Source organism: Dendrobium catenatum, unplaced genomic scaffold (assembly GCF_001605985.2).
Source record: "Dendrobium catenatum unplaced genomic scaffold, ASM160598v2 fragScaff_scaffold_1422, whole genome shotgun sequence".
NCBI classification, from domain to species: Eukaryota; Viridiplantae; Streptophyta; class Magnoliopsida; order Asparagales; family Orchidaceae; genus Dendrobium; species Dendrobium catenatum.
Genome location: NW_021319884.1, coordinates 901,443 through 921,337, shown reverse-complemented (window position 1 = coordinate 921,337; position 19,895 = coordinate 901,443). Strand labels below are relative to the sequence as shown.

Genomic DNA, 19,895 nt, shown 5'->3' with positions numbered 1-19,895 from the left:
CTTGACTCAATGTATAGAATAGAACACATTATAGTTGGAAAAATCCAATGATAAGGGAGCAATTCTCTAGAGAATGTTAATCTGTTCATTTGGTTGGCAGAATGATAGAGGTCAGAAGTACTGTAGTGAGAGATGGAGGTCGGAGGGATCGTAGTCGATGGCAATGAAAGTTGTATGGATAGTAGTCGGCGGGCGACGAGGGTTGAAAGGGACGTAGTCGGCAGGTGACGAGGGTTGAAGGGACCGTAGTTGGCCGACAATGGAGGTCGGAGGGAGGCAGGCGATGGTGATTGGAGGATATGTGTGTTCAACATGTGTATCATAAATATAATAATTTAATTTAAAATATAATCTATACATAAGTTAAACTAATTAGTCATCTCTTTCCTTTTATTTATAGTATATTATATAAATAGTTTAATAATAGTTTAATCCTAATTTTACTTTTCTTTTTCTATTAGATTTGTTTAATAAATTTTTATAATGTTTCTTTTTAATATTTTATTAAAATTTTGAAAAGCCTATCTTTTTAAATTTAAACTGCCAATCTACAGTATCATGAGGCTATATATATATATATATGAAAATTTTACTTTATATTAATACTAAAAATAAGAGAAATATAATCATCATTTTATTTATTTGAGATAAATATACCTCTCAATTTTGTTGGTCCCCCTCTACTCTTATTCATGAACCCCCAACAAACTCCCATTGTTGCCACGATTTTTTATTTCAGTGAAGTTTATTGACCTTCAAACATGTTCAAATCACAATCATGTTAAGATTCAATTTAAAATTCAAATTTAAACTAATTTAAATCATCTTTTTGAAACTTGCTTCAATATACAATTCAAGAATACATAGGAGAGACCATGAGCATAAAAGAGTAATTTAATCTGAAATGAATTTTAAAGTATATTTATCTAATAAATAAAATAATAAATATATTTCTTATGTTTTTCATATCTTGAAGCGTTTAAATTGAAATTTCTCTAAATTTAATATATATTTATTTTTTTAAGAATAGATATAGATGCACATAATCTATTAGCCTAGGATCCCAATTGTAGTGACCCCACAAGAACATGCATTGCTGATTGGATTTTGATTTGCGGTTTGCTTACCGTCTAGGTCATATGGCCCATCTCCCTGAGCTGTTTCGGTGAGCGATGTAGCCTCTGCAGCGGTTACGGCACCTCACCTACCTCAAGAACCTCCAACTCCTAGGTGCTCTTGAGCTCAAATCGTCTTCTTCTCACTCGTAAACTCAGCCAAAGCAATCACAGATAAAGTAAATCGGGAAGAAGATGGCGGAGGAGAGTCGAAGACCAGGCGGTGGCATCGCAGGTGGAGGAATACTGCCGCAGGCAGGAGTCAGGGGTAGCTATTACGAGGAAAAGAAGCCGGCTTTAGGGGCCGAGGAGGTTGCTCGGGCTAAAAGGGTCGTGCTGAAGAGCGCGGACATGAAGGATGAGGTGCAGAAGGAGGCTATCAACTGCGCCCTATCTGTACGATCCTCCGCACTTTCTTATTTTCATTCTGTACCAATCTCTTGGTTTGTTCTAGTTTATGATCGAATGCTGAACGGGGATCTTCTTTTGGCCGCGAGGGTTTAGGGGTTCGATAAACATGCTGTGGACAAGGACAGAGCGGAATACATCAAGAAGGAGTTTGACAAGAATCACGGGCCAACCTGGCATTGCATCGTTGGTCGAAACTTTGGTAATCTATCTTGTAGTTCTTCGTAGCTGGTTTCTGGAGACTAGATTTCTGCATGTTTAGTAATAAATTTTCCATATTTTATTAGTAAGTTTTTCAGTGGTAGCTATGAGATGGTAATTGGTGTGTTCAATCATATCCCTAATTGAATGATTGCTGGATGAATAATATTGGTTGTGTTTGTTGCTGTTTCAGGGCACTGCTATCAGTTGCGGGTTTGTTAATATGAACTTAAATTATAAGGTCGGTGGCATGGGCGCTTCACTTCTTAATGATTTGTGGGAAGATTTGTTGAGATTTTTTTGGTTGCTTAGAGCATTAGTTTGTAGCAGTTAATCTTCACGTGGCATCGATGAAATTAGCCTGTGATTCATGTTAAAGGAATGACTGGCTCAAGGGCTAGGGTTATTCAATCTGGAGGGCAAGGTAGTGGTGCATAAATTATATTTGAGAAATCATTCTGGCATTAATTATGGAGAACGGAGATGGAGCAGTAAATTCATGGAATTTCATGATGGGAGGATAATAAAGAAAGATATATTGATTCAAGATAACATGATCATGGGTTGTGGGTAATGGTTTCCACTCAATAGTTAGAATAAACACTTGAACAGAAATCAAATATTTGTTTCATTAATAGGAATTCCAATAACAATACACCAAAGTAATAGGACTACTTCAAGCAAAAATAAGTTTGAAATAAATAACAACATGAATGAAACTACTCAACCCTCAACAATAAAAATGCATAATTATCTGCTACAAAATATAAACTATCTAATATAATATACTGCCAATAAATTTATTCATGAGGTGATGGTCAGCTAAATACACCAACATGACATGTTGTAAAAAGACAACAACGAGTGAGTTTGATAAATCAAACATAACAAGTAACTCCTATATATTAAAACATAAATGACAAAGGAATGTGACATGCAATATGAACAATCAAAGGTGAGAGTAGCAACCTATAGGTACTAAATCAAAGTAGCCATTAGATATGCTAGGTTTCATGTGACAAATTTTGATATGCTAATGAAACCAATTCATATATAAAACTGCTACACACATAATATCATTCTGATGCAACCACATTGGGTATCATCATACCCCCAAATGACCTATCAGTCATTTATATTTTTTTAGCTCAAATCTATTTATACATATATATACATATCTACATAAATCTATAGTCGGTCTATCAAGTACTCATCACTGAGAAGGTAAATACCAACTCAAGGAAGTCCAATAATTTTCTATAGAGTCATCACTCTGTGGGCTCATCGGCCCTGCTAGTCAATATCCAATAGGGTCTACCGACCTATATACAAGCATATCGGGCCTATATTGTTGCAATAAATTTGTACATATATTATATAAATCAACATGACAAATATAATTTATATAATTACTATGATTTGCAGGAATTATATTTATTTTATTTAATAAAATTAAGGTGCATGAATTTCCATCACATGAATATAAATTAAATGAATAAGAACTAGTGAACAATAATTCAATGCAGAGTTAGCTCTATCACATGCTAATTTCATGATGAACAACAAAGAAGATTTACTACATGTGTGTAATCATACTGAAGAATTTAATATAAGACTAAAATTCTATGTAATTATCAAAGATGCTAGAGTAATTAACTCGGATCAACTTAGTTTACTAGATCAGCTCTCCCACAAATCCTAGTTGCTGCTAGGAACTCACAACAAACACTAGGAAAACCAAACTCAACAATATCATATCTAAACCAGAGAAAACTCCCCCCTACCCCTAAGAACACAATCATAAATAGAACCTTCCTAAATAATTTAAACATGATTTAGAAAACATTCATAAACAATTAAACATGATTTAGGAAACCTTCCTAAACAATTAAACGTAATTTAGGAAACACTTCTAAACAATTAAGCATATTTTAGGAAATCTTCTTAAACAATTAAACACTTCCTAAATAGCATAAACATAATGAGGAAACTTTCTTAAATAACTCCAAAATCTAAATTCTAAATTCAAATCAACTCTATTTCCTTAAATAAACCTTTCCTAATTTCCTTCCAAATCTAAATTCAAATCACCCATTTTCCCTAAATAAACTTTCCTAATTATTCTCCCATGATTTATTCTCCTCAAATAGTGAATATTAACTCCCCTAGGCCCCACAAGGTGGGCCCCTTGGCATATGAAAAGCTCAATGGCCCGTTGTATTGCTAGGAGTTGTAAAATTTGCCATCATTTGAGATTGTATATGCTAGATTGAGAGATGAGTTACATAGAAGATTTTGATAACAATTTTTTTTTCATTCTATTTCTTCCAAAATGTAGAATTTGCGGGGGATGGTATGTGTTGCCGAAGTTCGTAATCCACATGGTATTGCATTATAGTATTTTTGGAGGGCCTATTCATATTATTGGAGGGGAAAAAAACCCCTCAAAATAAAGGATGTAAACAAAAGAAAATATCATAGTTAGATTTATACATGTAAATACCGCAAAATATAGCTCATGGTATAATTAGGTACGCCTCTAGCGCTATTGGCATAGCAAGGTGTAGGGAGACAAAATAGTGTACTATATGTGCTATAGTAAATAGTAAATACAGTAAATAACACATGCTGATTATTTTTATTGTTTTACTATTTTTTTATTATTTTGATTTCGATGTTAGGGTTTAATGGCTTGAGCATGAGTTTTTTTATTTAAATGATGTACAATAAACGATTTATTTTGACATGCAACTATCATGACATTATTGGTCCAATTATTTTGATAAACATAGGTGGTGCTAAGTGGGTAAAAAAAAAGGAAGGATAATAAGGTAGATGAATGGATAACATAGTACTTGATGAACAAAAATTGATATGGAATAACGTTGTGAGAATTACTTGTGTGTATGAAAGAAACTACTGCATTAAATCTAAAAGAAAAGAAAATGAATTTTGAGTTTTGGATTTTACACTGGATTTTGATTAAAGGATTGAAAGTGATTGAAGTTTTGAAGTTTATTGAATGATTAAGAATGGTTTGAAGATAGATCCTGAGCTTGATGGTGATTGAAGTTTTGATGTTTATTGAATGATTAAGAATGGTTTGAAGATAAATCCTGAGCTTGATTGAATGACAATCACTGAATGATTGAACCTCATTGAGTGTTTAAAAGATGATTGAGAATTCAACCTTTATTGATTGAATGATTGAAATTTAATGATTGAATATGAGTAATTGATTGAGATTTAGTGATTGAATGTGAACAATTGATTGAAGTTCAATGTTTGAATGTAGATGATATTTAGGATTTTGACCTTATACAAAAATGAGGTTAACAGTCGTGATATGACATCCTATCTTCATCAAGTTTTTCGAAGTTAGGAGCAAGTCCTAATATGACTTACTTTATTCATCCAATTTTTTGATGTTAGGTGTGAAACTGTGAATCTTGATACGACATCCTTTCTTTATTAAGTTTTATGGAGTTAGATGTGAGTCTTGATACAACATCCTTCCTCTATCTAGTTTTTTGGAGTCAACTGTAAGTTCTCTTATGACATCTTTTCTTCTAGAGTTAGGTGTATATTCTCCAACACCATCCTTTCTTTTCCTAGTTCTCTAGAGTAAAGGTGTAAGTCCTCATGTAATATCCTTTATTTGCTCGATTTTTCGGAATTAAGTGTGAGTCCTGATACAACATCCTTTTTTCGTCTAGTTTTCTAGAGTTAAGTGTGACTCCTGATACGACATATTTTTTTTATCTGGTTTTCCATTTTTAGGAGTGAGTCCTGACACTATATCCTCCCTTCATACAGTTTTTTTAGATTTAGGTGTGAACCCTAATAATGCATCCTTTCTTTATCTAGTTTTTGAATGGGCATTAAAAAAAAAAGTTTCTGAATGGGCTCCTCTTGGTCGGGTAATTGTAAACATAACTCTTGTGAAGTTTCTTGCCTTAAATTTAGAACTTAAATTAGGTCACACACCAGTCTACACTTGTACAAGTAATTTATTGCAGCATTTTTTGGTGACTTTAAATAGGAAATATGTAATTGTAAAATAGTTTCTTACGGCATATGTTGTTGTTGGTAATTCTAAATAGCATGTCCACGAAGATACTGCTGGCATCTTTCAACAACACCACCACCAAAAATGCATGCAGTACAAAGTGATTCTTTGGAATAGAAACTTCAGAAGATGACATAAATTTGATACCTCTACTTCAGTTTTGGGTGATGCCCTGTTAGATTGATTACAAATAAGAAATGTAAATGAAAGTGTGTTGTAAAGTTTAAGTTTTTGACCATTCAGTTTTTGCTTCGATTGAAATCAAATTGGAACTGTCTGAAAGCTTCAGTTTTGAATTTCGAGTGACTCAGGACTTAGATTGACTGAAACTCAGTTTTAGTTGTTCTACTTACCTTGTTTTCTAAATGTGGTATGACCACATTCCACCTCTCAGATTTGCCACTCATATACCCCCATGTGATTTTTGCTGGGAAGATCATATAGATCACAACTTTCGTCACATTTTTTAAACGAGCAAGGCCATCTACTAACCATTAGATCTCTGATATTTATTTGGATTAAAAAAAAAAAGAAATTGAAACAATAAAAGTGCGATAGATGAACCACTTAGAATGAGAGTTAATTTTTCTGTGTATTGTTCAATGAGAATTATTTTCTTAAAATATATTAATGCAACAAGCGAATAGAAGAACAAGCGTTATACTTTTCAATTGATGAATAATATAGTTAAAGAGATTAGTGATGAATGAATTGTTCAAGTTACGAAAATAATCGGGCTAACTACAACTCTGCAAGGGTTTTATTGATGCAAAGGAGAAGATAATCATATTGGACTCCCTTTGAAACACATTGCATTAATTTGATAATGGAATCTATTACTCGAGAAATGGAAATAGAAGATAAAATCCAACTAGCTCAAAGGTTCATATGATTAGTTTTTTTACCTTTTTAAAGACATTTTATTAGGCATAGTGAATTGATTAAATCAACTATCATACGATTTTCTCTCCTTTCTTTGCAATCCAGTTTTTTTATGAGTATTTGAAGTATGCCCAACAATATTTTAAAAAGCTTAAGGTAAAGAAAAAAAGACTACATAAATTTTCAAAGTAATTCTTGGCTATTAAATTTGAAGATGGATTTATATGCAATTTTTTATATGTGATCCTTTTGTTTGGTCTTGGGACTCGTATATAGTGATGATCAAATAGAGAGAGAATTTCTATACGGTGCTATGGATATATCCAAAGAGTCAGAAAGACAAAATGCAAGAAATGGTTATAAAAATGGTGGAATATTGTTAATTAACGGTACAACAAACAACTTCAATAAGATTGACATGTTGTAGATAATAATATCTATATATTATTTTATTGTATTTATGTATGAATTCTCTATATTATTGTGGTGAAAAATGATGCTATATTTATGTAAGTTATTTCCTAAATCTAAAGATATTATATGCAAAAGAATTGTTAGGTGATGATGAGATCATTTGAAGTTTGAAGTGTGATATATAACAAATTGTATCTGACATTGACACACTTGCAAATCAACCAGTAAGTATTTTTTTCCAATTTTTGTGATGATAACACATACTATATATATATGTATGAAATATCATTAATTTGTTATTATTATTTTTTTCAAAATTCAAGTAATTAAAATTTATTGTTTGTGAGGAAAATGCTAAAGATTGGTAATTTTGGAAGTGATAAGGTCCAAAGGTCTATCTAAAATATACTCCTGGTAATTTCTCTATCATCAATTGCTTTTATATGTTAATATCAAATTATTAATTATAACTTAACTTATTTATAATTGCTTTTTAGGTGAATGGTATTCCATAAATGGATAATCAGAAGCATTATTTTTTTCTAAATATGGTGGCTTAATTTTTTCTTTTTCATACTAAAGAACTGCTTTACTCATATAGTACAAGGTTAACCATGTTGAAAATGGAGAAACTAGAAAAGCTAGTTTATTGCTACTATATTATAAAATGGAGAGATAAATATACTACAACAAACAAGAATTAAATTTGGTAAGAGGTTTGGATTCACTTTTTATGATGGAAAACAGTTTAACCGAGTGGATGAGAGGGGGAGGGAGGACATATATCTCATTAAAGCTAACAGCTATCAATGATTGTAAATAAATCTTGATAGTCTTTAAGCTTGAATTTTTCCCTTTATTTCTATCTTCCTAGCAATATACTTTAGCATTAAATCAGCGCATTGTGATTCATATGGCGTCCAATTTTTGTCACATAGTCCCCATTGTCTATCAAACTTGAACCAATAGGCCCTTTCTAATTTCTGTAATTGTAGCATCCATCAATCTAAAATATACTGCTAGCTCTTAAATTTATTTTGTATTAATAATTAATATATCTTAAATAAATTGTGCCCACTATACAATACACAAAAAATTATAATATTTATGTTAAATCTCATAGCTAGGAGGGGACCCAGAGCTTTGATAGGTCAGCAATCCGTGGGCTGCAATTGGAGATTTCGTCTTCTGACACCAAGATCCGTGGGATAGAATTATTAGAATTAATTAGATTAAATAATTTTCCTCTTCTGTTTATTATAATTAATTAGATGTATTTCTTTTTCTGTTTATTCTCCTAGTGTGTGTGTATATATATATATAATGATTCCAAGGAATAAAAATTGAATTCAATTTACCCTAAACAATTTCTTCATGGTATCAGAGCTTAGGAAAATCCTAAGCCTTCTCTGAGTGCCGACATATAACTTTTAGTCGGCGATAACTATCCATCATCTTGCTGATAGTATCTCTTCAAGGGCCAAATTTTATAAAGAAGCAAGCTAATGATTAAAATTAGTAAAAAGAGCATACATTAAAAAAAATTTAATAGGAGCAAATTCGCTAAATTAAATGGCGTATTTCAGAATACGCCTAATTATTTGGCGCAGTAGGAATACGCCATTTAATTTGGCGTATTCCCCTAAGCAAAAGAGAGAGAAGGGGAGAGAGAGAGTGGTGAGAGAAAGAAGGGGAGAGAGAGAGAGTGGTGAGAGAAAGGAGGAGAGATGAATAGCAGAGAGAAAAGAGAGAGGAGCATGACAGTGGAGAAAAAAGAGGAGAGAGAGAGAGAGAGAGAGTAGAGAGAGAATTTAAATTTTAATTTATAATAACTATGAGTTTTTTGCAGTTCTAATGTTTTTTAAAATAAATGTAATAATAAGATATTAAATAATTAATTATATTATTTTAAGATATTTAAATTATATATTTAAATATATATATTTAAAATAAAAAAATATTAAAATTCGTAGTTGTATTTTTAGAATACTATTTACATGTTAATATGTTTAAAATACAAAATTTTAGTTTTAACATAAACTATAATAATATACAATAAAAAAGTATTGTAATTAAGTTACTTATTTATATTATATTTATTTTAAAGAATGAAAATTTGAAAATTTGTAAGTTTATAAGTTAATAAATATTAAAATATAAGGTTTTATTTATTGTTTAGTTTCAATAAATTGTTTAGTTTATATAAATTTACTTATACAATATTATAATAAATAAATTGTTACGTTAATTATTAAAAGTATATGATTATATATAAATTCTTTAGTTATATTAAATATTTTTTTAAATTTATTATATTTAATTAAAACTATAAGTTTCATATATTTTTAGTTAAAATTATTAAATACATGTATTTTAATAATAAATAATAAATATTATATTTTAAACTATTAAATATTTAAGAATAATTTAAAATACTAATTTAATATTTATTTATTATTTAAATTCTCTCTTTACTCTCTTTCTCTCTCTCCTCTTTTTCTCCGCTACATCTCCTCTCTACTTTTTCTCTCTTTGCTATCATCTCTCTCATCCTTTTTCTCACCTTAATTTTTTTTAAATCTATGCTCCTATTTTTAATCATTAGCTTGCTTCTTTATAAAATTTGGCCCTCTTCAAGTACCGATAGCTTTTGCTCAATATTCATCTTCTCTTTCAACCAAGGAAACCTAATCATGTCAATGGATAGCGATATCTCATCATCCTACCCAAAATTTTACTGGTTTAAACACCGAAAACTCTGGATCTGCAAACAAATCTTCTCTCTTTCCTCCTCTCATCACAAACCACAAATTTAATGGGCAAATTTTTTTGCAATGGTCTTAATCGGGAGAATGTTTATTTGTGGGAGAGGGAAATAGTACTATCTCATTGGTGAAGCCCCTATACCACCGTAAACCTATTCTATTTATAGAAAATGAAAAGCAGAGAATCATTAGATCGTATCTTGGCTCATCAACTCTATGAATATAGAAATCGGTGAGAATGTTCTTCTTTACGAGACGGCCCAAGAAATATGAGAGGCCGTTAAAGAGACCTACTCCAGTTCAGACAACACTTCCGAGCTATTCGCAATTGAGACCATCCTTCACGAATGCCAACAAGAGGATCTGACAGGAACTCAATATTTTAATACTCTTACCCTTTATTGGCAACAATTAGATATGTTTGAATAATATCAATGGAAATGTCCGGAAGATCACACTCTTCACCTGAAGATTGTTGAGACAAAAAGAATATTCAAATTCTTGATGGGCTTGAACAACAACTTGGATGGCTTTAGAGGGCAGATCATGGGAACCAAATCTATTCCAAATCTCCGGGAGGCCTTTTCTGAAGTTGAAGGGAAGATAGCAGAAGAAAGGTCATGTTGGGAGGCCTACAAGGATCTCCTAAGGTTGAAGAAGGAAATGCTCTTACTGTCTGCAGCAATCAAACCCCCTCACATGTTGAAAATCAACATCAAAAGAAGGGAGGAAGACCATGGTGCGATCACTGTGCCAAACCATATAAATGAGACATGTTGGAAGATTCATAGAAAACCAGTGATTGGAAGGCAAACAAATTAGCACAAGAAAGCAAGACGAACTCTGTCAACACCACGCAAGATCAATCTTTCAAAGCCGAAGCCATTCCTTTCACCAAGGAGTATTTAGAAATGCTGAAGTTGTTGCTTAATAACATCACGAACCAACAATCTAAAACCTGCTACTAGCCTACACGCTCACTCGGGTAGAAAATAGTCAAAACTTTGGGTTATTGACTCAAGAGCATCAGATCACATGATAGGAGACATTACACTCCTTTATGACTATCAACCTTATCATTCAAATTGAGTAGTTAATGTTGCTGATGGTTCAACTTCTAAAGTTTTGGGAATTAGTTTTGTTTTTGTCACAGAAGCTTTCGCCCTTAAATCTATGCTTTATGTGCCCAATCTTGAGTGCAATTTGATTTACATAAGTAATTTGACTTGTTATAGTAATTGCTTAATAATTTTCTCCAATAATGTATGTATTTTTTAGGAACTGGATTCGGAGAAGAAAATTGATAGTGCTGAGATGTGTTTTGGGTTATACTACATCATGAAACCCAAATCCTTAATTGCTGCTAAGAATCATCCTGTTGTGAGTCATTCTAGAGTCAATTAAGATAGAGATTTTCATGTGGTATTATAGGTTAGGCCATTCATATTTCATGTATCTTGAAAAGCTTTTTTCCCATTTATTTATTAATCAAAATCCAAGTTTGTTCAAATGTTAAACTTGCCAATTGGTTAAACATATTAGATCATCTTACCCAATTGTTCCTTACCAACCTTTTAAACTCTTTGCCTTGATCCATAGTGATATTTGGGGATCCTTAAAAGTTAAAAAATATAAGTAGCGCAAGATAGTTTGTGATATTTGTTGATGATCTTACTAAACTGATTTGAGTTTATTTAATGAAATAAAAATCTAAAGTTGAAAGGATGTTCAAATTATTTCAACTGATGATTAAAAATCAATTTGATACGAAAATTCAAATCTTAAAGTCAGACAATGGGAGATAGTATTTTCATTCTATCATGAGAGAATACCCATCAAGCCAAGGGATGATCTCATGATCAAAGCGAGTTCATGCGCGTATGCGCCTCAACAAAATGGGGAGAACTCCTTAAAATTTCCATATCTATTATGTTATTCACAAAAGTACTAAAATATCAATTGGGGAAGCCATTCTTAATACTGCTACCTAATAAATAGGTTACATATTCGGGTACTAAAATTTGGAACACCTAAACAAACTCTATATAAAGCCTTTCATCATGCTCAGTTTATATCATCAAATCTTCCACCTACAGTTTTTGGATACTCTTTCTTTGTTCATATCTATTTACAAGATAGGAGCAAGTTTGACCCTAGATAAAAAAATGCATTTTTATTGGCTATTTCCCACCAAAAAGAGGTTACAAATGCTTTTGCGCTACTTCTACAAAGGTATTTGAAATCATGGATGTCACCTTTTTTTAAAACAACCCATACTTCACTAGTTCTAAATTTCGGGGGAGAGTGAAGGAGAATTTCAAACTTGGGAGTGGAATTCCTTATTATACAATCAAACAGAGTCCGGTCAAAATCAATAAATATCATAGAGATGAGTATTTCCTGAAGTATATCTCCTATGTCTCAACCTCCACCTTCAAACCTATTACCTCCACCCATAAGTCCTAATCAATCCATGCAAAGAGCAACAATTAAGGAACTACAATATGTATACTCAAGGAAAAGAAAGAAAAATTAGCATATGCAGAGCAGTGAGACACATCTTGCACTTGTCAAACCTCCTTCAATGGATCCAACAACTGTAGAGATTCATATAGAGGAGAAAAATGAGGAACTTCAAATGGAGATGGAGTCATCAAATGGCCAGAAAGAATCATGCATCAAGCATCCAATCAAAAACTTTCTCTCCTATAGCAGATTATCAGACAGTTATCAAGTCTTCCTTCAAATTCCGACCAATATTCAGGAAGCTTTGAATCACCCAGGATGGAGACAGGCTGTTAAAGAAGAAATTATGGCCTTAGAGAAAAATCAAATATGGGTAATTACGAATCTCCCACTAAAAAAGAAAGTTGTTACCTGCAAATGGGCGTTCATCATAAAGCATAAGGAGGATGGTAGTGTTGAGAGGCTGAAAGCTAGATTGGTTGCAAGAGGATTCACTCAGTCTTATGGAATAGACTATCAAGAAATTTTTGTTCATGTTGAAAAGCTCAACACCATCAGGATTCTTCTTTTCTTAGTAGCAAATTTAGATTGGCCCATATATCAACTTGATATCAAGAATGCATTCTTGAATGGGAACCTGAAAGAAGAAGTCTACATGGAGATTTCGATGGGGATTCAGAAGTCTTATGGATGGGACAAAGTGTATAAACTGTTAAAATCCTTATATAGATTAAAGTAGTCTCCTAAAAGGCCATGGTTTTAGATAATTCTAGACAGATCATATCTTGTTTGTGAAGTAATCAGAAAGAAACAAGGTTGCAGTACTGATTGTATATGTGGATGACATCATATTTATTGGAAATCATATAGAGGAAATAATGAAGATCAAACAGGCTCTGTTAAGGAGTTTGAAGTTAAAGATCTAGGATCACTTAGATCTTCCTTGGTATGGGAATAGCTTTATCAAGCAAAGATATATTTGTTTCCCAATGCAAGTATACCTTAGACCTACTGAAGGAGATCAGCCTGTTAGGATGCAGACCATTCACTACACCTATGGATTATAAGAAGAAATTTGGGGTAGAAAAGGAGGGGGTTCCAGTAGATAAAGGAAGATATCAACATCTGGTAGGAAAGCTTATATACCTCTCCTACACCCATCTAGATATTGGGTTTGTTGTGAGCATGATGAGCCGATATATGAGTAATCCTATGAAGGAGCACATGGAGGCAGTATATCAAATCTTGAGATATCTCAAGAACACTCCTGGAAAGGGGCTATTATTCAATAAAAATGAAGATAGAAAATTGATCTTTTATTCTGATGCAGATTGGGCAGAAAGCCAGGTTGACAGTCGATTGACCACATGATATTGTTCATTTGTGTGGGGGAACCTAGTGACATGGAGGAGCAAGAAATAATATGTTGTTTCCAGAAGCAATGCAGAATCTGAACTAATAGCATTATTAGTTACTATTTGTGAAGGAATTTGGATCAGACAAGTATTGATTGAACTGAGAATAAAGATTAAAGGCACGATAAAATTGAAATGTGACAATCAAGCCGCAATCAGTATGGTCAATGATCCAGTACATCACGACAGAACAAAACATGTTACCATTGATAGAAAATTTAAATATGAGAAATTATAGAACTCATAAATTGAAGTAGTATGTATCCCAACTCATGAACAACTTGCTCAAGTTCTATCAAAGGCACTACCAAAATCTCTACTTGATAAGTTTGTTTGCAAGTTAGGATTGTACAACTTGTACAACCCAACTTACCTAACTTGCACAACCCAACTTGAGGGGGAGTATTGAATCACACAGCTAGGAGGGGGCCCACGGCTTTGACAGGTCAACAATCCATGGGTTGCAATCGTGGGCCTACAATTAGAGATTTCCTCTTCTGATAAAACGATCCATAGGATGTAATTATTAGAATTAGTTAGATTAAATGACTTTTCTCTTCTGTTTATTATAATTAATTAGATTAAATATCTTTCTTTTTCTATTTGTTCTCTTAGAGTGTATATATATGTAATGATTCCAATGAATAAAATTTGAATTCAATTTCCCCTAAACAATTTCTTCTTTTCTTAGTGGTCCATCCATGACATATTAAAATTCAGCATACTCATTCCATTAAGTTATGAAAGATTGAGCATATTTCTTTTAAGTTCAGTTAAATGTTATAGATCTCGTGGGCAATGAGCAGCCATGCTTTAGGCCTTGCAACTTTCTCAATATAATCAATCAATATGATTATAAAGAAAATGTATAATTAAAAGGCATAAATATAGTAAAAAAAGTTAAAATTTGACTTTACTAAGGATACTTTTGACATCTTTTATACCCTTCATCACAGTTTATGTTTTTGGTATATTTTGTTGCTTTCTTATGCACATTAGGATCAATAGAACCTACAACCGGAAGCTCAAAAGTTAGAGTTAGCTTGTACTGAAAGATCTTTCAAATTGATCATTTTGGTAAAGGTTTTTTAGCCTTCAGCCCTATAATGAAATGATTATAACCTGTGGAGAGATGCATAGCTTGATTCAACTCCTAGTCTCCTATACTAATGTTTTGTGTTTCTTTACAAGCATGTTTGGCCCTTTTATTTATTATTTTTCTTAAATTAACATCTTTATCATTTAAATCATCATCATTGTTTTTCTCGTTTATTCTCTTTCCACAACCATTCATATTTATCAACTCTTGCTTCTTTTTTTTAGTTCTTATCCCGCTTTCTGTTTTTATTTAAAATAAATTTCTTAATTAGCTCTTTTATAGCTGTAAACAGTTTACAAAGGCCCTACATCTCTAGTAATACATGCTAGATGTTGTTTAAGATGGACATCACCACCACTTGTCTTCTTAAAATAATAAATTTGACTCACTTTTTTAGTATTACTTATATCATCTGAGATTGTTGCCCGCCAATATCTAAATTTTATAAAAATGTCATTACTGAGATGTTACCATAATATAGGTACAAATTTTTCAATAATTTCTTAAATAATCTAGTAAAATTTTATTTATAAGTTTTAAAAAAGTATTTATAATTTTAATAGCAAACTATGTTTGAATAAAGTAAGTTTCTAAGACCAGTTAAAAAATAAATGAGTTTATTTTAAATATCAACATTTATGTAATTATTAAACGAACTTTTTTAATTTAAGATGGAGTTCCTTTCTAATTTTATCATAGAAACTCATCATCATTCTATAAATCAACAAATGTATTCGGTTCTAATTTTTGAGTCTATTTTTTATCTTTTTGATACAACATAAAATATTTGATTTTAAATTTAAATATATAAATATAATTTTCCAATTCTCTAAAACCAAAATATTTACTTTTAATTTTAAGATTTTATTTTCTAAAATCTAATGGTCTAAAACTAAATGTGTAATTTCCCTTCTTCTAACTCTCTAATCTTGAAAGCGTGAAATTTCACTCACCCTGAAAACCTAAATTTTCTAAATTTCTATATATATATAATTTTCCCCTTCTAGCTCATAGTCACCAAAATTACTAATAGCCTACCTAATTCCTAAAGCTTAAAAATCTAAAAGCCTAAAACACCATTTCTAAGATAAAATGAAACCTAGTAACCCCACAATCCCCACCCTCCCAGCTAAATTGATAGCAGCCAAACTAATTCTTTAAGCATAAGATTAGCTAAAAGATAAAAGTTACAAAAACCATTCCTCACCCACTCAGTTGTAGCCTCCCTTCCTACTCCCTGATAGATAAGCTCCCCATATGTAGTTGCTGACACTTTCCTCCTTTCTCCTCTTACAATGGCCATGGACGTGAGAAACTAGAATATGGCAATGGTGAAGACAAAGTCAAATGCTTGGATAGAATTATGGAATCATGCATGTGTCTTTGATGTCTCCCCTCGCTTTGCTATTAAATGAACCCCACCCTCTCCAGCTCTCCTTCTCATCAATGATGAATTCCTCTGCTAGCTTTGGAGTGTTTACTAGTATGATGTGGCATCTTATGTGCTTGAAAGTTGTGATCTTTAAGTTCTTGCAGGATAAAAACACATTGAGGCATGTGAGCGGATAATCTAATAGGTAGAATTGGGCCATGCCAAAATTAAAAACAAGGTTGGTGGGATGAAACAAACTAATTTAGTTTTGTTTAATAAGAGTTGATTCAGCCGAGGTTGAAATTTCAATTGGTTTTGGGTCTACTTTGTATGAAATTTTCTATTTTGGCTGAAACTTAAAAGCTTTTACCAAGTGTGATGTATTGTGATGCTTATTTATCATCAGGGCACTTGTTAAACCCTTACTTTTTAAGGATTTCATTGCGGAATTTTTATCTTAATTTTTCTTTTTTCAAACTGAACTAGTTTTCTTACTTGTAAATTAAATTTTTTATGCCACATCTGATTTGTAATAATTTAAATTGCATGACCAAATCATCATTCAAGAAAGGACTAAAAAAACTGTCCATGTAAATTAGAGTTCAATGATGGCTTGAAATTCATAAAATAGATACAATTCATTGTCTTCATTAGTTTTATCCAACTATCGTCATGGTTCATACTTCTAGACTCGTTTCTACACCTAAGATGCAGCTAAGGTTTCGTTTGGGACGACTTTCTTACTGCTTCTTAAAATAACTTTTTAATACGAATATTAAAAATTTTGAACTAAAAAGCTTCTTTAAGAAGCAATAAAAAAGTCATCCCAAATGAATCCTAAACCACCCAGAGCACAAATTTAATGCTTAATCTTCAATATCTTAAACCCTAAAATTTTGGAATTTGGATGGTTATCATTTGGGATCAACGAAAAACTAGATTTGATGCTGCCACTAGTTATATAAGGTACCTTAGTTGAACAATCATGATGCGTAATTACATGCTATTGATCTTACAAAAAAAATACTATTGATGTTGTTATCTTTCAGACACCTTTTGAACTCGCTTGTAATCATGCTTGGCCTATGGTGAAATTGGTAGATGCTTAAAATTTTGCCAAGGTTCTTTGCAAAACTTTAAGGTGATCTAACATAAACAGATGTGAATGCATAACTCTGATATTCTCTGAGTTACAGCCTTGGCAAACAGATTTAAAATTTGATTAGCTATTGACCAACCATTTTGAAGAGTTTTTTGTTAGACCGCTCCATTGGACCGGTCCGTGCGGGACCGGCCCAGCGCAAACTGGGCGGAGAAATCTCCGCCCGCGGAGATGTCGAGTCTCTGAGTTACAGCCTTGGCAAACAGATTTAAAATTTGATTAGCTATTGACCAACCATTTTGAAGAGTTTTTCCATCCTGATTTAGAAGCTAAGATGTCAAGTCGTTTATGCAAATCATGATTTCCTTGTTGAATACTTCGTTTTGGAATCTATTTACAATTGTAAAAACAAGCAGCACTCGAGTATGTTAGTTCATTTTTATATTGAGAGTTCATAATGCCTTTGTAAGGTGATTGTTGCTCTAGAAAACTGATTTGTCATGCACTGGAACTGAAATTATTCTGTGCGGACATTGGACACAGCTTACTGTTTAGAGGCGAATTAGGCGAAGCCACGTCATCCGGTACCGAGCCGCGGTATCGAGCAGTACCGAGCTGCGGTTCAGAGCAGGGGGTGACAGGACACATTTTTATTGGGCTCCAGACAGCGTTCGACGTCCGCACAGAATAATTTTTCCTTGAAACTGAAAGGAACTTTGATTCAGTTTAAATACAAGCAACCTGAAAATTTATAACGGCTTTAACTCTTAAAGTTTATTTTATATCGCAGGTTCGTACGTTACACACGAGACAAACCATTTCATATATTTCTATCTGGATTCAAAGGCTGTCTTGTTGTTCAAGTCCGGATGATTATTGATGCAGCTTAGCCTAACTTTGGCTTCCAAATCCCCCTGCTTCAGCTTTTTCCCATGCATTCTCTGTATATGAAAATGGCATACTTATCTTGTACGTTGAGTTCATTCTGTAACGCTTAGAATTTGAACACCAATGCACATTACTGATTGTAACATTCTGATGAAGGTAATGTTTTTTATGTGACTAAATGATGATATAATCTTCCCAAATGGTGAATTAGACTAATTTGAGTGCCAATTTCTAATCATCCAAAGTAGATTTGTCCTTCAAGAAAGACATTCATTATATGTTTGCACCATTAAGTATTTTATTGTTCCTATCATTTAATTAGATGTCATGATCTATGACAAGATATTCATTGTAAAGAAGCATATGGAGAGTATTACTTTGCTAGTAATTATTATAATAGATTTATTTCATTTCTTTCTATCTATTGTGTTGCATATCAAGATCTGATAATGTAAAGTAGTTACTGAATATTAATCAACTAAAACAGTAGAAGTCCAAAAGTGCTATTAAAAAAAAATAATAAATAAAAAAATAAAAAATAAAAATTCTACAAAGACAGGAATGCTTTACCCATTCAAAAATTTAAAATAAACAAACACATTAGGAATTCAAAATTTTAAATCGTGTTGTTTTAAAAAGCACTTAAAAAAAAATTTAGGTGGTCTAATTTAAAATAAACAAACACATTAGGAATTCAAAATTTTAAATCGTGTTGTTTTAAAAAGCACTTAAAATTATTTTTAGGTGGTCTAATTTTTTTTTTTTTTTCAAAATAAGAACAATTGGCCACCCAACCTCTTTAAAACATCACTACTAGCAAATCCTAAAGAAATTATTACGTGTGGTTATTGGACCATATGGAAGTTAATCATGATGTGACACATTACTCAATACACAGTGATATATAATAACTGTACATAGTGAATTGGTGATGTGGCGCATCTTGATTGGCCTCCAGACGGCGTTCGGTAACCGCAATCAATAATTTTGCTAGGAGTCAGGCCTATTGATGACGTGCGCTGCATTCGCCATTGGCTAAGCCCACTACGGTGACTGATCAACCTCGCACTGATATCAACTTGATCTAGTCCACCAACACCTTTGCCTACAATGCCCACCATCCTTTCCTCCTAGATTCTAGGCAAACTCGAACTCATGGATAATGAAAATCGGCAACTTCAAAAGTCCAAACTTCAAATAAGTTTTTTTTTTCCTCCTAAATTGATTTGAACACTCCACAATTTTATAGAGAAACCCGATTTTCTCCTCTTTCAAAGTGTAAAATAAATTAATTTATAATTGCACGGAATTCAATAAAAATAAAAACCAAAATAAAATAATATATTTATTTCATTTTGAAATGTAAACATATAAGTTTTCCAATCCAAGATCATCTGCAACCGAAAAATTTATTTTTCACTCCAAAATAAAGTAATACTTCAAAATGCAGTAATTTATCTCTGATCAAACTCTATTTTTTGACATAAAAAGAATATTTCATGTATATTTTTTCTCAATCACACGTAGGGCTGCAAACGAACCGAGCCGAGCCGAGTATGTGAGTGTTCATGTCTGTGTTCATTTAATATCAGCTTGTTCAAGTTTGGTTCATGTTTGTTCAAGCTTTATTGTTTGTGTTCATGTTTGGTTCATTTAAATTAAGAAGTGTTCATGTTCAGTTCATGTTCGTTCGTTTAGT

At 32.2% G+C, this 19,895-nt stretch overlaps 1 protein-coding gene across 2 annotated transcripts; it reads left to right on the top strand.

Moving 5' to 3' along the window:
• Nucleotides 1-1,215: 1,215 nt before the first annotated feature.
• On the top strand, nt 1,216-18,412 carry LOC110112430 (dynein light chain 1, cytoplasmic). Of its 2 annotated transcripts, none has more exons than XM_028699987.1 (3): nt 1,216-1,511; nt 1,620-1,725; nt 17,852-18,004. In XM_028699987.1, the coding sequence occupies exons 1-3, from the start codon at nt 1,311-1,313 to the stop codon at nt 17,872-17,874; spliced, it is 330 nt and encodes a 109-aa protein (XP_028555820.1). In that variant the 5' UTR covers nt 1,216-1,310; the 3' UTR covers nt 17,875-18,004. The 2 variants fall into 2 exon arrangements, with proteins under 2 accessions (XP_028555820.1, XP_020700307.1); XM_020844648.2 differs by lacking the exon at nt 17,852-18,004 and adding an exon at nt 18,099-18,412 and having other exon boundaries at nt 1,225-1,511.
• The last annotated feature ends 1,483 nt before the right edge of the window (nt 18,413-19,895 follow it).